Source organism: Grammomys surdaster, unplaced genomic scaffold (assembly GCF_004785775.1).
Source record: "Grammomys surdaster isolate TR1022 unplaced genomic scaffold, NIH_TR_1.0 187, whole genome shotgun sequence".
In the NCBI taxonomy this organism is placed as follows: domain Eukaryota; kingdom Metazoa; phylum Chordata; class Mammalia; order Rodentia; family Muridae; genus Grammomys; species Grammomys surdaster.
Window position 1 is genome coordinate 3113437 of NW_021604632.1, and position 17774 is coordinate 3131210.

General features: G+C 39.7%; 1 protein-coding gene across 6 annotated transcripts in view; it reads right to left on the bottom strand.

Annotated features, from left to right (window-relative positions):
- The window catches only part of Cntnap4 (contactin associated protein like 4), a 290486-nt gene that overhangs the window by 194021 nt on the left and 78691 nt on the right, over positions 1 to 17774 (bottom strand). For 5 of the 6 annotated variants that reach the window (XM_028768648.1, XM_028768651.1, XM_028768652.1 and 2 more), the window contains exon 3: positions 8313 to 8506. In XM_028768648.1, the coding sequence (XP_028624481.1) occupies positions 8313 to 8506 (194 nt within the window). The remainder of the gene's footprint in view (positions 1 to 8312; positions 8507 to 17774) is intronic. The other variant, XM_028768649.1, reaches the window with a different exon arrangement.

The following is a 17774-nucleotide window of genomic DNA, read 5'->3' on the forward strand; positions in this document are numbered from 1 at the left end:
AGAGATAGAGATAGAGATAGAGATAGAGATAGAGATAGAGATAGAGAGAGAGAGATAGAGAGAGAGAGAGAGAGAGAGAGTTATAAAATTCAAATCATGTATGCTCCATAGAAGTTCATGAGAGGAACTGATACAGCAAGCTACAGAAGGGGAACAAAGTTCAAGGGTAGACCTGAGCACTGAGGAGAGAAGTTGCCTAGCAATACTTGTCCTGACTCATGGGTGAAACATCAGAGACTACTGAAACCCTTATGCCTTGTTAGATAACAGTAGCCAAATTATTTTCTCCCATTCTGTAAGATACACTTTCAGTCCACTAACCTCCTTCTCCACCAAGAGAAGGCTTTTACTTCAATTTATATATATGTGTGTGTGTGTGTGTGTGTGTCTATTTATTTCATGCCTATGACTTTATTTCATATCTAAAGAAGTTATTCACCCTCTAAATCAATGTGAAAGATTACACACACACACACACACACACACACACACACACTTCTGATAGTTCTGTTGGTGTGGGGCTTAACGTTTATCAGTAATTAATTCATTTTAATTTTATTTTGTGTGGCATAAGATAAAAGTCCAATTTTAATACCTTTTGAAAAGATTTTATTTTATTTTTAATCATATGTATGGGTGTGTCTGTTTGTGGATGTGTGCACATGGGTGTGGATGATGGTCATGGTTGTGAATGAACAAATCTTCTGGAGCAAGAATTACAAGCAGTTTCGTGCCACTCAATAGATTGGTAGGACAAATCTTGGGTCCCTTTGCAAGAGCAGTGCATGCTCTTAATGTCTGAGCCCCTAGTTTAACTATTTTGTGTGCCCATATCCAGTATCCCAGGACCATTTGCATTTCCCGTTGTAGACACTTACCTTCTTGTGATACCACAGTTCATCATAAGTGTATGGGTTTATTACTTGGTTCTGGCCTGTTCCATTCACCTTTATGTCTGAATGTATGCTGGTATCACACTGGTTCAAATATTGGAGCATTATATTATGTTTTGAAATCAGGAAGTGTGGTACATCCAGTTTTGTGAAGCAGGTCCTTTAAGGTTCCAATGTGAATTCTATAATTTTTTAACTGCTTTTGGTAAAATATTCACTTGGGAGATTGTAGAAATTACACAGAATATGTAAGATATGTGTAGATTATGTTCAACATTGTGTGTGAACATTGTGAAAATGTCAAATATTATATCGTCTAAATACAACTTTTTATTCATTTCTGTCTTCATTGACCCTTCAGGAATGTTTTAACAGCTTTCAGTATACAACACCCTTCCCTCTTTCATTGAATCTATTTTAAGTATTTTATTCTTTTTTTGATTTTAGTAAATGAGGTGTTTTATTGTTGAGAGCAATGACCTTCACCTTTCACTGGTCATTGTCGGTGAACAGAGACTAAGTACAAACTACTCATGATGGTTCATATGTATAATCCTGACTTGTCTGGATGCTGAGACAGGAGGATGGTAAGTTGGAGGCTAGCCTGGGCTATGTAGTGAGTATCAAACAGAGTATTGTACTCTGTATCAAAAACTTTTTAAGAAGAAGCTAAATATATAACAAAGTGTAGTGAAGACACGTGAAGGCTTCCTTAAAGACCTTGCAATTTTTAAGGTAGCCCACATTCACTTATCTAGAGCACATAAAAACCTATGCCTATTTTCTTGCGTACTATACATTCATATACATGCTCAACAATGTTAGCCATCAAGAAAAATGAAAAGTAAATCCACAATTAGATACCAACTGGCACCCATTAAGATGTTGTTATAAAACAAACAGAGACAGAAAGCAAATGGCAAAGATCTACAGATCTTGGAATCCTCGAATATCATTGGATTCTTTCTACCATGAGAATTCAAAATGGTGTAGGGTACTGGGTGCTATAAAAAGCAATGTACAACATAGAGGTTCCTCAAAAGGTTAGAAATACCCAGCAAGCCTAATCCCTAGTCCCGAGTACTAATCCAAAAGAATTGAAATCTAGGTCATAATGTAAAGGCTATGTAGCGTTTAAGGCAGCAATATTCACAGCAAGGCATTGATGGAACAACCAACCTAAGTATCCATAAGCATATTAATGGGTAAAATGAGAAGGTCAAAGATTATGGGGAGGGATACTAAGAAAACAAACTTTGAAACTTAACATGATCACTGCACTGATGAGCTCATACCAACTAGGGGTACCTGCACAAGGTTTCCATAAGATAAAACCAGCCAAATTTTTGATGGAGGAAGTGACCTCCAGGCCCCACCCCTTACTGAGAAGTTCTTATTGGCAAGTGACAGGTGTTAGGGAGAAAACATCATTTTTTTTTTTAATTTGCAGCCACTAGGAGATTTTCCCATGCTCCAGTGGATGGCCCACACCCACACACATTCAAGATGTATTAATTGGACCGAGTTATCAAAAAAAAAAAGAGTATCTGAAGTTGGGGATCAATTAGGGTGACTTGGAAGGAGCTGGGAACAGGGAAATAGGGGTGGTGTCATGTTTCATTGCATCCATATATGAAATTCTTAAGAACAATGAAAAATTAATATTTAAAAAGGACAAGAAAAGAGTTTTATCCTAAAATAGATGAAGCTACAAGGAAGTAGAATGACTAAACTAAGCTATCCCTGGGACAAATACCATATGATTCCCCTTATCTGAACAGTCTGAAATGGTCCCTAGGGAGTGAGAGACCGGTGAAGAATAGGCACTGCTCCTCAGGTATAATGCCACAGTTACAAAAATGATCAACCCCAAAGAGCAGCTGTTCTGCACAGTGCTTAAAATGGGCCCTACTTCACTGCACAACTTAAAACTTTGTTAAGAGGATAAATTTCACATTAATAGTCCTAACCACAATTTAAAAAGAAAGCCCCAGCCACCCCTTTTCACCGCAACATGCTAGGTTAATCATTGCAAAGGGCGGAGAATTCGTACTTTTCTGGAAATACAAACGAGAGACTTCCTGCAGATACAGGCTAATAATGTAGGCTTTAATTAAAAACAACTTTGTGGGATTAGTGTCAGGGATAGCAGAGCAGCTTGAGGTACCTGAAGGCATCAGCCAGGGATTGCAATGCCTGAAGGTGACGACTGGATATGTTGGAACACACAGCGGCAGTACTGCTACGCTCTGCATCGCCACAGGTGTTTCAGCAAGGTTAAGTCACCAGAATAAGAACTTAGCACAGAGAAAGGTTTAGGGAAAATGCCACTTTGAAGGCGGACACGCCCATCTAGGTTTTCACAATGTCCTTCATCCCTGAGGCCACCTATTAATTTGGCATGAAACAGATTCATGATAAAAAAAAAAAGTTTCTGCCGGTGTCTCCATCTTGTCTGACTTACAGAGTTGCCATGGCAATAATTCACAGTGATTATAATGGCTTCAATATTTTGTGACAAGTAGTATTCTGTATAAATGACAACACTAGTCACGAGGTTTTTGTGTTTTCCACCCAGAACCATGACAATGCTCATTCAGAGACAAAGATATGGGGCTGGAGAGAAGACTCAACTCTTAAGAGCACTTGCTCTTCTTGCAAAGAAACCAGAGATTGATTCCCAGTAGTAACACCTGGCAGGTCACAGCTATTTGTAACTCTGGCTCTAAGAGATCAGATATCCTCTTCTGCTCTCCAGGGGCTCCCATGCACACATGACATACAGTCATAAAGATGGAGAGAGAGAGAGAGAGAGAGAGAGAGAGAGAGAGAGAGAGAGAGAGAATAAACTAAAATATAAAAGATGAGGTTGAGAAATGAAGATAGGCTAATTTTAGAATATAACAAAGAAAGAGGTATGGATGACTCACATCTTTAATCACTTGGGAGGCAGAGGCTAGGGGATCTCTGTGAGCTAGAAGGTAACCTGATGTGATGTATTTGAGTTCCAGACCAAACAGAGCTATATAATGAGACTATTTCAATAAAAAGAAGGAAAGAGAGAAAGAAAAGAAAAAGAAAGAAGGAAAGGATGGAGAGAGGGATTGAGGGAGGGAAGAAGGAAGGAAGGAAGGAAGGAAGGAAGGAAGGAAGGAAGGAAGGAAGGAAGAAGGGGAGAGAAAGCAGAAAGAAAGAGAGAAAGGAAGATGCAACGTATTTTAAAATACTTTACTTGAAAAAGATTTTTTTGAAGCTCACAAAAATCATGAAAAATCATTATTTTCCTGGTCATGGGGACTGCTCTTTTTGTCCTGGTCAGTTTGTTTGGTTGATTAAAGCTTGGTGCTAACAATGTCAAGATTTTAGATTTCATCTCACATGAGCTAGTTGTTGCTGGTGACTAAACAGAAGCTCCAGTTACACGCTTTCTGGTTGGGGAGTCTCGAAAGACCTTAAAAGATGCCTATCTTTCCTTCACTCAAACAACCAAGCCTCTGTTCAGACTTAAATGTTTGTTCTATGGAGAGATAGCTCAAAAGTTAAGAGCACTGGTTGCTCTTCCAGAGGCCTGAGTTCGGTTACCAGCACCCACACTGTAGCTACCAAACACTTGAAACTCCAGCTCCAGGAGATCTGTTGCTGGCATTTGTCCTCCACTGGCTCTGGGATACATGTGGTACACATAAACTCTCTCTCTCTCTCTCTCTCTCTCTCTCTCTCTCTCTCTCTCTCTCACACACACACACACACACACACACACACACACGTATGTATATATGTATAATTTTAAGGGGCTGGAGAGATAACTCAGCAGTTAAGGGCACATACTGCTCTTCTAGAAGACCCAACTCCAGACCCCAGTAGACAGACAGTCTCCAATTGCCTTTAACTACAGCTCCAAAGAATCTATCACCCTCTTCTGGCCTCGGTGGGGACTGCATGCATGTGCAAATACAACAGGCACACACACACACACACACACACACACACACACATACACAAAATTTTCTTTAATATAACATCTTTTATAAAGCTTCTCTTGTATACAACAATTGCATTTACTAAAACCATTTAGAAAACTGGCCCCACCCATTTCTTGGAGTTGTAGTAAGCAGGAAAATATTGGAGTGATTAGCAAAATAAACAAATTATAAAAAAAAATGGGAGAATTTGGCTGTAGTATTTTTTTTTTACTCATTGCCTTACTAAAAATGTCTAAGATGTTGGTTTCGTATTTCTGCAATTGTTCTTAAATGAGTTAAAATTATACCTTGCACTTAGCTTTTCATGACTTGCAATACACTAGCTGAAAAGAGTCTTTGCATCCTGAAAATGCTGAGGGACTTTATTTTGTCTTCAATTTAAGGGAAACAATTTTAGTGGCCCACATTTTCTAAATTTTCATAAAATATTTATGTACCATCCAGCCAAGTAATTTAGAGAAATTATCTCTGATGGGCATTAGACTATAAATTTTATTGTGACGAAATCTTTTAATTCTTTCTATGTGTTTTAATATATGCTATGCCTATCAAGTTTACACTTTTATTAATTACGTATGTAGATCATAAACAAAATGCCTTCTTATTCTTCTAAATGATTCTTTTTAAGAAGCAGAGAGAATTTTGTTAGTTCTTCCGGGTGTAGGGAAGGTGTTGCTCTTTCTGAAAATTGAAGGGAGGTCAACAGAAAGAAGTGAAGAACTCTCACTTGGGTGTTTCTCACCATGTTGGAAGGTTTTATTGGTTTGTTTTATTATATTTTTTTTTCTAAACCAATAACACTTGTCTTCCTTCCTTTTCCTACCGCAGACTTGTAATAACGCCTTATGCATTTCTTTACTTTCTCTCGTAGATCTATTTGTAACATCCGAAACAGACTGTAAAGCCATTAAAGGAAATTGGCACTTTTGTATAATTGGCATACATCCCATAATAGCTAGAAAAACTGAAGAAAAACCTCAAAAACCAACTTAGGAAATGTGCATTTGTGCAGCGGCAAAAGGTTAAGTTCCTTACTGTGTATGTACATTCAAGATTGTTCTTCTACTTAAAAAGCTTAAGTTGCAATAGTTTGAGTTCTTCTAGGTGGAAAATACAAGAGCCAGGGCATTAAGCAGCCTCATTTCCCCTGCCTTGGCAACTATAGGATCTCAGACGAGGCTCCACTACAGTGCTTAGAAGAAAGGTAAACTAATTATAGGAGGATGGAGAACTTGGTGGTCTGTCTGTGACCAGCAAAGACAGATGTAAATATACAAATGTAAGTGTGTAACTACAAATAAAAAGTCTTGATATTAAATGTAGATTGAGATAGATGATAGACAGACAGACAGACAGACAGACAGACAGATAGATAGACAAGCAGACAGATGAATGGATGGGTGCATGGATGAATAGATAGATTAGATAGATGATAGACAGATGGACAGACAAACAGCTAGATGATTGACAGATGACAGAAAAGCTCAAAGGGAGAGCTGATGGATATAGGAGGGAATCAATATTGCCTGAGTAAGAGAAGAATATACTACAAAATGTTTTTTCATTTCTATATTCGTTCATTCATTCAATATGGGTCTGTAACTTTCCAGGCACTGTTGAGCTTTGAAGATGTTCCTGTAAGTCTGGGAGTTAGAGTGTTTATTAACAGGCAACTCACACTCAAGATGGGAAGCCTATGAAACGGTGGTCAGCAGATTACAACATGGTTCAGAGACCAATGTTGCCTTAACAGTTTTGTGTTAAATGCTATCTTTTGCTCTCTGTGGTTTAGATTAGGAAAAAAAAAACCAGCCTCACTTACTGCCATTTCACCCTGAATACTTCACCTTGAACAATACTAACTAAGGAAATAGCAATGCCTACGTGTCGATTTTCAATGTCTAATAAAGAGAAATACATCATGTTCACAATATAAAAACAATACCCAAACCTACATTTTAATTAGTACAGCTAAATACTAGCAGGCAGTAACCATTACTTACCCAGTTTAAAATATAATGCTTAATTTAGAAAAAGATTAAAAGATCCAAACGTCTAGTTAAAGTAAATACCTCATTAGGCTTTGGTGTTACTGGTTCATCGTTACTCTTAATTTTGGCTTCCGCTTGAGTGTTTCCCATGGAATTAACTGAGCCACAGTACCCAGTTGTGTGGGGTTTGGTTTCCTACTCTTGCATGTAGCTTCAGCTCGCTTTGGATTTTAAGGCAGGTTTTCTAATAATTATTATTACTAACAATAATAATGATAATAAAAAATGCTCTCTTTCATAGGAGAGGGGGTGGGGGATGGGAGAGGGGCTGTGGGAGGGAGCATTAGGAGTGAGGACAGCAATTGAGATGTAAAGCGAATAAAAAAATAAACACCCAGAAGCAACTGCTTCCAGCCCTACTGCTCTCGCCACAGAAAAGACTATGGGTACTTCTCCTCAATTCAATTCTCATCAATAAACACACATTTAATGACTACCAGGAGCTTTCCAGACGCAGAGGTGAGCAAATCGCTGTCCATTTTTTCAATGAGTTTATAATGTGTAACTGATTCCAAAAAAGTTTGAAAAGAGCGGTTACTGACAGGTCAAAGAAAATGATCATCCTGTGCCCAAACAGGCTTCCAAATTACCCGTGTGCTAAGGATGCTTCATTAAGTTACTCATTTTCTCAGATTTCAGCAGCTCAGCTGGAGGGCGGGGACAGAGCAATGGGAGAACAATTTTTTGATTGCGGTATGTCATCCCTGGCTCACATAAGAGCCAAAACATGCTCCTATACTGACAAAAAATTCATTTCTCTTTATCATCAAGCAAACTTCCTTTAGCTTCCTCTACCAGGGGATAGCAGGCACAGAAAAAAAAATCACTTTACTTGATCACAACCCATCTCTTTCCTGCTCTCTGTCTTATAGAGCTGCCAAAATACTCCATTGTACACACTTAGTAATGACGTGTATACATTTTATGCCATTAATATTGTAAATCACGTATACATACATATATGCACAGGTGTACACAACCCTATATATAACTTCAGACACGGCTCTCTATATTAAAGATTCTCTCTATATTCAAGAGAAAACGTTCTAGAAATCTCAGTCATCAGACTAAATAAAATAAATACTTTGGACTAGTTTCAAAGACAATATAAAAGTGCCATGTTATCTTACAAACATAAATTTTTTATACGAGTCTAACTTCTTGTGTTTCCACATGGTTTAGTGGGCTCTTGGGACTTTTTCACCTTCTCAGGAATTTGCTCTTCATATTTTCATAGATTAGCCATGAATATTTTCCCTTAAGAGATGATATCAGGGTCACCCTGAATGTTCCCTGACCACTTTATATAAGAGGCTGATTAACAAGCCCCAGGAATGGATTGCTTCAGACTCCAAGAGCCCATATCTTTTACAAAGGAAACATACCCAGATGCTGTCTTCTTGTCGGTATTGCTTCCAGTTCCTTCCACTATCACTGAACATCAGGAGATAGCTGGTCACCCAGTTGGAGCTCCCATATCCACCTTGGGTGGCCACGGATGTGACTTCCATCCTCTCTCCAAGGTCAATCTGCAGCCACTGGTATTTGTTGGACACAAGTGGGGACCAGCCACCAGCTCCTTTAGCAAAAAATAGAAAAACATTAGGAAAGAAGGCATTAAAAATCCACAAGTGAAACGGAAACGCCAGTAGAATGTGTGGGATTCAAAAAGACTTCCAGGATATGAAATGACTTCTAATTATAACAAAATGTAGGTAAGTAAAAATGTAGTAGACAAGGCTAGACATGTGCTACTCGTGTTCATTTAGAAGTTTCTGAGCGGGCTGGAGAGATGGCTCAGCGGTTAAGAGCACTGACTGCTCTTCCAGAGGTCCTGAGTTCAAATCCCAGCAACCACATGGTGGCTCACAACCATCCGTAATGAGATTGGATGCCCTCTTCTGGTGTGTCTGAAGACAGCTACAGTGTACTCATCAAGAAAATAAATAAATAAATATAAAAAAAAAGAAGTTTCTGAGCACTGGAGAGAAATATTGAATATTTTTAAATGTTTTGAATGAAAAGCCATGCCATCATTTCATGCCAGAGTGTTTACTGCCTACAGGCACAGCTGGGTGATGGTGTGTGGCTTTTGATCTCTCTCTGTCCAGAGACAAAACAAAAAGAAGAAAGTTCAAATGTTGGCAGAATTAACAAACAGAGCTTTGTCGTGTTTTGGTGCATTGTTGATGGTTGGATAACAAAGATGATCAAGGTTTTGTAAACTCAGGAGGGGGACAGATTGAAAAGTACGATTGAAACATAACCAAAAACTATCATTTATGGTGAGACACTGTGCAGGGAACCGTAATGTAAGAAAATATGGAGAGTTCTATGCAATGGAGGAACAGACTGGGTTTGGTAAAGGAAAAAGCTACAACTCTCCAGGTTTCCCTATAATTAGGGTTGATGTATGCTGTCCCAGATGGTTAGAACCCAATAACAGAATTGGCTGGGACATAAACATAACCAGTTGCTCTAGGCAAACAGACTGGTCATTTATCAAGATCTCTAAAAGGGCTCAAAAATAGCATTAAAAAATTACAGCAATGTCCTCTATAAGTGGCATCTTAATAATTCTTGCTTGCCTTGGGATGTAATGCCCAATATTTACTACACTATACTGTTTTAAGAGCTAGGGAATTTGGGGATAGGAAAGGTTGCTCGGCAGAGGACCCAAGCTTAGAGCTCAACACCTACCTATCCTGTAGTTCCAGTCCCAAGGGGATCTGTCCCCTGTGGGCACTGTATTCATGTTTACAAACCCACACACAGACACTTACATACATACATCATCATTTTTAAAAATTAATCCATAAAGAATAGATACTTTTTCATATTTTCTTGGTTTTTTTATTTGTTTTGTTTTGGGGGCAAACCATTATGCATAATAGGATTCTACTTTATAAAGTAGAGTGGAAGCAAACTGCCAAACTTTCATAGACCCAATATGTGTGTGTGTGTGTGTGTGTATCTCCAATGCATATATACAATGTATATGTACATCCATATCCATATCTATATAGCACATGTATATAGTATGTAATTTTTGTTCGTATAGGTTTTTTTTCTCTGTTTTTTACTCTTAAAGAACACTTAGGACTTGAGGGATAGGAAGATGGCTCACTAATTAAAACACTTGCCACACAAAAGCAAAGACATGAGTTCCAGTGCACACAAATCCAGAAATGGTAGCCCAGTTCTTTTATTCCAAGACAGAGACAAGAGACTGCCTAGAAGCTTATAGGCCAGCTAGTCTGTTCTACACAGCAGTGAACAAGAGACTCTGTCTCAAGCAAGGTGGAAGGTGAGGACCGACACCTGAGGTTGTCTTCCAACCTTCATATGCACACTAAGGCATATGCATACCCCACCAGACACACACACTTACACACACCCCGTATACACAATTAACTAATACTTTTAGAAATGTGACTTGGGTACAGAGTTATCTTGGTCTCTAACCCCAGCACGTTGTTTAGATTAGAGTAAAATGTTATTCATACTTTAAGCAAGAAATTTTATGGGGTAGTCATGGACTGTGTTGAACTTGGGTTGGCCCAGTGCTGTACGTCTGGTCCAGCTGCCTGACACCCACAAGAGTTGCTCCTACCCTCATAGGCTATCTTCTACATAGGAACTGTTCTCAAGAGATCTGCAGCACACCCTCAGGTAGAATTCTGCCACTGATATCTCAGGAAGTCCTGAATCCTCGGTGGGAACTGCTCCTATCACATCATTTTTATATCCGAGCCAGCACTTTCCCCATACTTCTTCATCCCCTGGGATCCAATGAGGAGGCAAGTGCTGTCAACAGAGACATATGGGTACATCTCATTGTCAGATATGACAGTAAGAATCTGTAGGTCCCAGAAGACATAGAAAGAGGAGTAGGGTGAAGATCAGAAATGCTATCTTTTAAGCTATCAGGGTGTGATAGCAACCTCCTTCCTTGCTTATAATGGACCATGTTTTGTTTTGTTTTGTTTTGTTTTGTTTAAATACAGGTGCATGATGGGAATAATGAGCGGGTGAGTATTTCTATCCACTGTCCCCTCCAATCTCTTCTCTCCCTCAGGGCCTAGCAAAAGCTTGGAAGCTAAAAGTCTTTGTAGAGTTAAATTTAATCAAGGTATCTTGGTTCCTCTTATTACTGTAATTGCAAATCCTTCTAAATTTTTATCATCTTTCACAGTGAAAACTTAGGGAAGAGGGTACCCACAGGCGGCTACCATCTTAGCTTGAAAGTTCTGCATGCAGAATGTTATCTTTATCAGCTTATACCTCCGAGAAAAAGCTGACAATTTTGCGTCTTGCTCTTTCTAGCTAATTTTAATGATCTGAAATCCACAATGAGGTTATATTGGGATTTTTTTTTCTCATCAGGAATATCACCGTGTTTCTGCAGTATTTCAGGACATCCTTATGATCCTGCATTTAAAAAGCAAACAAGAGAGATGCAAAGCAAGGAAGAAGTGTTCACATGATCCGAGTGGGTTAAAATTGGATCATCAATTCTCTTCAGGAGTAAGAGGAACTCCCTGAGTGACCACTCCCTCTCCCCAGTGTCGCTCCCAGTTACAGCCCCACAAGCTGACTTGAAACATTGGCAGTTAATTGACCTTGAACATTTCAATTTCTTACCTGTGGTGAAAAGGTACTACTGGTATGCAAATTAAGCTATCTCATTAACGAGGTACACTGATAAAGTAATGGAAATTCTGATGCTCCTAGGCTTTACCAAGTAATTTCAGAAGGATAAGTCAGCCAGAGGGAATGGAAAGATTCCCGTTGGGTTTTAAGCTGCGAGGCTCTGCAGTGGTACATGATGGAATGTGCTTGTTAGAACTTTAAGAAAAATGTTGAGTAGCAACGGGGAAAATTTAAGATAGAAATGGCTCCGTCACTGACTGATCTTTGCAGCCTTTGATGGCAGGGAGGGACAATGATGGCAATGATACAAATGACCCTCCACTGAGGGTCTCGCTGTACCAGCCCTCTGGCCATTGTCTATCTATCTAGCCTCCTGGAGACAAACCATCAGCACGGCTACTTTTTTGTAATGGAGAATGTGATGGCTAACTTCATTACATTGAAAAGTCTAAATGACTATAAATAAAACACTGTAATGAATTCTTTATTTTGTTTATTAACTAAACCTTTCAGCTGCTAGTCAAGTGTTATTTGTCCTTAATGTGCTTTTAATATGCTAATATATTCAACATTGAAGTAAGCCAATACCTATGAAACTAAAGACCATCTTGTTCTAATGCCATCTATTCTGGTTACTGAATTTAACCTGCCAAAGAGTCTTATCCTTCCATTTCTTTCTCTCTCCACATCACAGGCTTCCTTTCTCAACCTTATCTCTCTGTTTCTTCAGCCCTATCCCTTCAGCTAAATCCCTACTGAGATTTAGCATAATAAAGTCTTTCATGTACTTCAAATAGAAGCAATTCTTTCCTTTTTCTTTTTTTAACATATTTACTTGTAATTGTGTGTGTGTGTGTGTGTATACATTTGTGCCTCAGTATATAACTGTATATCACATATAGGAATGGAGTAGGTCACAAAGGTGACCATGAAGGTCAAAAGAATGGTGCCAGATACCCTAGAGCTGGCTTTACTGGCTGTTGGGAGCCACCAGATGTGGGCACTAGACCCAAAGCTGTGTCTTCTGCAAGAACAGCAAGCACCCTTAATCAGGGAGCCATCTCTACAGCCCCTAGGAACACTTCTGAACTGTTCAGATGACAACTTGGAAACTCATATTTTAAGGTCAGCTTTCCCCACCCCCGACCCCTTAATAGGATTCCTAAATATTATAGTACTGACATGAGAATTCAATTTTTTAAAGCAGATGAAGTACCTATTGATTTCCCCACGTTCAGAAATAGTGACAGTATATGCTGGCTGTAACTTTCTGAGTGGCAAAACCCTTGTTATTGCTATTGACTCTAAGCGAAGAGTTGTTGTCACAATAAAGGCTAGGCTTTAAAAATGTTTACTGACCTCACAAATCTAAGGATATGAACATAAGTATGTAGAAGGCAGCTTGCTCTCAATCTTGCTCTTCTTTTTACAATGGGTAGTGGTTAAAACAGGCCTTCGTAACGATCTAAAATGCTGAGATTGTGCTACTCTGAATCCCCAGCTGTAGACAGGACATCTATATAAGCGTCCACCTGCCGAGCTCAGAAATCTCTATGGAAGATGAGGCAAAAATAATGGTAGACCTTGGGAGTAGGGGAAGTGCTGTAAAATGCTGTCTCCTGAATATGACGTGGCTGTTGCACGTATGAGCTCACAGCAGCTGTGGTTATCTGCACAAGACCTGTATAAGAACAGCACAGTTAAGAATTCCAGCATGAACCAGGGAAGGGCTACTGATGACCACACCAACCTGAGGAACTATTGTCAGTGAATGGCTGCTGGGGGTGGGAGAGTCACTTTTCTTAGGGAGTGTGGCTATTAGGATATTCCCCATACCCCTTCCTTCCATATCCATAAGGGCAGCACTAACTCGACTTAGTGGCTTTAGGGGAAGGAAGGTGTTAGTCACCCAAAAGGAACTGGAGGGGAGGGGGTAGAGTAAGGGATATAAGCAAGATACATTGTGTACAAGTATGAAATATTCAAGAAATTTTAAATCAAAGATACTATCTATAATGAAGCATCTCGCTGTTATTCCCTACCTTTGCTTACAATCTTTCTAGCCCCTTTTCCACTATGATCCCTGAAGCACTGGAAGGAAAAAAAATGGGGTATAGATTTCTCATTTAGGGCTGAGTACTCTGAATTCTCTGTTCTCTACATCTTGAGCTGTTGAGGGTCTCTGTGTTAATTGGCATCTACTGCAGAAAAAAAGTTCCATTGGCAACAGTGGAAAGGTACACTAGCTAGCCTGTGGGCACAGCAGTAAGTCATTAGGAGTTGATTGAATGAAACAGAATTTTCCAGACCCAACATGGTGACTGCACATATGTACTCACAGTGCCTGTGACAGAGTACACAGGACTTGCACAAGCTCAAACTAGTCAAGACCTTAACTTGGAAGATGAGGATGGTCACACAGTCTCACCCCTAGCTAAGAAAGCAATGGCAAGTGAAAGTTATTCAGAGAGGGAGAGTCAGTTTTCTTTAAAGATGTGTCACCAAGTAGTTCCACCGTGCTACAGCAGATAGCCCTACACCCAAGAGTATACAAACAGCACAAATGGCGCTTGATGGTTATAAAAAAAGAGAGAGAAAATGCAAAGTTCGAGAGGTTGGTTAAGAAAGAGGAGAAAGAACATGGGGAAAGTTGTTGGAGGGCTAAATAGGATTGAAATATTATATTAAATTCTCAAAGAATTCATAAAAGTAGTTAAAACTGTTTAGTGACTAAATGATTGCACAACAAAGTGGCTCTTTGATGGGTTGCCTACCACTTTTAGATTCCCACAGAACCTGTCCCTGGAGCATATGTTCCTATTAAGTGTAATGACAGACAAGCAAACTCAAAAGTACCCAGTGCATATTCTGAAATAAGCTCTCAAGTGGAATTTACATATACAGAATTTGCAACTATGTTATACTTCATTATCAAAATTATCAAATGAAACGAACTATGTCTTCACATTGTTTCCAATAAAACTTGAAAATATTGGAAACAATAGTAAATTTTCCCAATATTATACAATGCAGATTTGACAGATGAAAGCTTACTTTTTATTCAAAACTAAAAATTGGTTTCTGTTTTTTAAAAGTATTCTAGCCTCTGTATGACATTTTAAAAATCACTCCCTTTTTTCTTTTTTTTCCTCTCTTTTTATTTCATTTTATTTTGCCCCTGGAATAATTATAACTGAACTTAACTCATAGTGATACATTTTATCCTAGTAGTATGCTGAAATACTATTCAGTGTTAGTTAATTGTAAGTAGTCTGACTGGCTGAACTGTGTTTAAACCTTCTATGTCCAATGTGCAGTCATCAGCAAGTAGTGCTTGGCTGGGAGGAATATCTTAGGTTATAGGAAAACGAAAGGGTACTCTTAGTTACAGCCAGGTAATACAGGTGAAAATGCATTTCATTCCCTACTCATATTAAAAATGGCACAGCGGTCACTTCCTGGGTTCTCAGGGGAAGTAACATGACAAATGAATGCATTTGGCTCTTGAGCAGATGAGCACAGACTACGGAGAGAGGATGAGTCAGACTTCTTTCTCAAGAGATGAGAATGCAGGACACAGACATTCAAGGACACAATGCACAAGTGACCACCATTGAATGGCACTGCCAGCCACTATTAGGACATCTAAACTTCTAGAAAATAATTGGCTTAATTAAAATTGTCAGAGGAAGGTTTCCTTCAAAGATAATTACTTCTTTTTTTTCCAAATGGGATCTCGCCTATACTTCCCCCAAGAGTCCCCCATTTGCCTGGTTCATTTTGAACTTGACATTAAATTAAAAAAAAAATGTAGCGAATAGGAAGAACATGGTGCCACTTTTTGCTGGTTCCATTAAATGGTATGTGCTGTCTAGGGAACACCATTTAAAGTCTCTTCACAGCCAAGTAGTTCTCCCCCCACACCAGGAAGAAAACAACACTTTGCTGATGAAGCATGGATTGCTGGTGGTCTCTTCTTGAGTTTACTCCCAGATCTTGCCTACTCTGGTCTCAGACTATTTCTGGAGTGGGCCGACGACTTGGACCAGGCCAATGGAGCAATGCTAGGGTGTTGAGGGAGCTATTAAAGAAGATATTTCTATGCTGGTGAGAGGAGGCGTTAAAAAGACATTGAAATAAATTGTAGGGAGCCTAACAAAGTGCCGCCAACAGAGAAGCAGAGGAAACAAGGGAATAGAAGACTGAGTTCTAATGACAGGCTCAGGAGTCCTTGGTCAGCTCAGTGCCCCTTTGTTTTCGTGAGCTCTGCATTGCTCTCTACTTTAACAGAAGCTACTCAGGACCACTGCTATAGCTGCTGCCTCTGCCTTTGCCACCTCTCCCTCCTCTTCCTCCCCAACGCCCAGTTCATCATTGTCTTTGTTCTCTAGAACAGACTATATCTCCAACCAGAGTATGCATTGTTACATCAGCGTGCTGCTGTTATCTTCCAATTTTAAAAGCAAAGAAGATGCTTGTCTTGACCTCATTTTATTAATTTATATTTTCTGCCATTTATGTTGCCATTACTAAGGAGCCACTCATATCACTACCAACTTTTCTCATCCCATCTGATCTTACGCCAGTTACAGTCAGACGTCTCCTCCCAGAGACTTCTCTGACATTGTTCTTACCCAAGTAACCAAAGGACACCAGATCTTCTAAGGCGGTGGCCAGACTTCAATCCTCCTCCCAAATTGAGCTTATGGAGACCTCCATCTTTGGGGTCACCCTCTGTGTCTTCATGTACTTCCTTTACTTATCTCCTACAGAAGTGAACTCTGAAATCTCCTCTTAGGTTATGGACTGCTCCCTTTCAGAATCACTGTTCATTCTTCCTTTTAATTTGCATTTATTTATATGTATGTATGTATGTATGTATTTGTGGGGCTTGGGGTGGGTGGGAGTATATGTCATAGGGTACACATGTTGTATAGTATTCTGTTTACATAGAAGGCAGAGGGCAACTTGCAGGATCAGTTCTTTCCTTCCACCATGTGAATACAAAGGAGTCCCAACTTAGGCTGTCGGCCTTCTCTCTTCATTTTGTCTCCCGTCATCTCTCACGAGTGGGATTCTCCAGGTCTCAGCCCTCAGCTCTAGTTATTCTCTTTCTATTTTTGTTCTTTGGTTTCTCAGACAATTTATCTACCTGCCCACATGTCGCCTGTAAATTTTACTCTTTCTTTGATAGCATCTTCAACCTCCCACCCACCTCCCTACTCTACACAACATTTGCCTAATGTGATCACTATTACAAGTCTCTCCTTTCAGTTCTTTGGGGTAAAAATAAATTAATTAATTAAATTAATAAATAAATTAATAAATTAAATGGAGTCACATGTGGAAAGCCGCGGCTTGTGCTGACAGCATTCGCCATTACAAGATGGCGCTGGCATCCAGTGCTCCTCCAAGTAAACAAGTAAACCGCGCATGTGCTATGGTAAAAGCGCGCCAAATCACGGCCCATCCCGGGCGTAAAATGCATTCCTGAGCAAGCAGCCAATCAGATATGAACACGCCGCTCCAGGGATATATAAGCAGTGCCTTTTCGGGGCCCGGGGTCTTCCTCTTCACATCACAATAAACGTTTGCTGCAGAAGGATCCTGGTGTCCACGTGCGTTCTTGTTGGCGAGATGATTGCGCGGTGCACAGTCACATTTGATTCCTTCTTTTCTCTTACACCATATACTTCAGGCGCTGTTGGTTACTGGTAGTTCTTGTCTCCCAGAACCTTCATAGAACCTTCATGCATGCTTCCTTGGCTCAAGCCTCATTGTGCTATCCTGGATTCTTGCAAAAGCTATCAACCATCTCCCTCTTTCAGACTTTGTTCACTAAGACTCGATTCTCTACATAATATGTCTAAATACCACCCCTGAGCTCAAAAATCCTGAAGTGACTCTTGATCTCACACCCAGTGAAAGACAAAGTCTGAGGACAGCAGCTTAAGGTTCTATTGGAAACTGCTTTCCTTCACTTGTCTCAGCCACCATTTTTTTTCCTTCCCAACTGCTAAAGTGTGAATGTTGGAAACACAATCCCAAAATTTATGTTTAGAGATGAAGTCTTAAGGAAGGTTATTAGGATAAGGTTGAAACTACAAAAGGGGGACCCTCATGACAGCACTCACACCACAAGAAAATCACACACACACACACACACACACACACACACATACATACACACACAC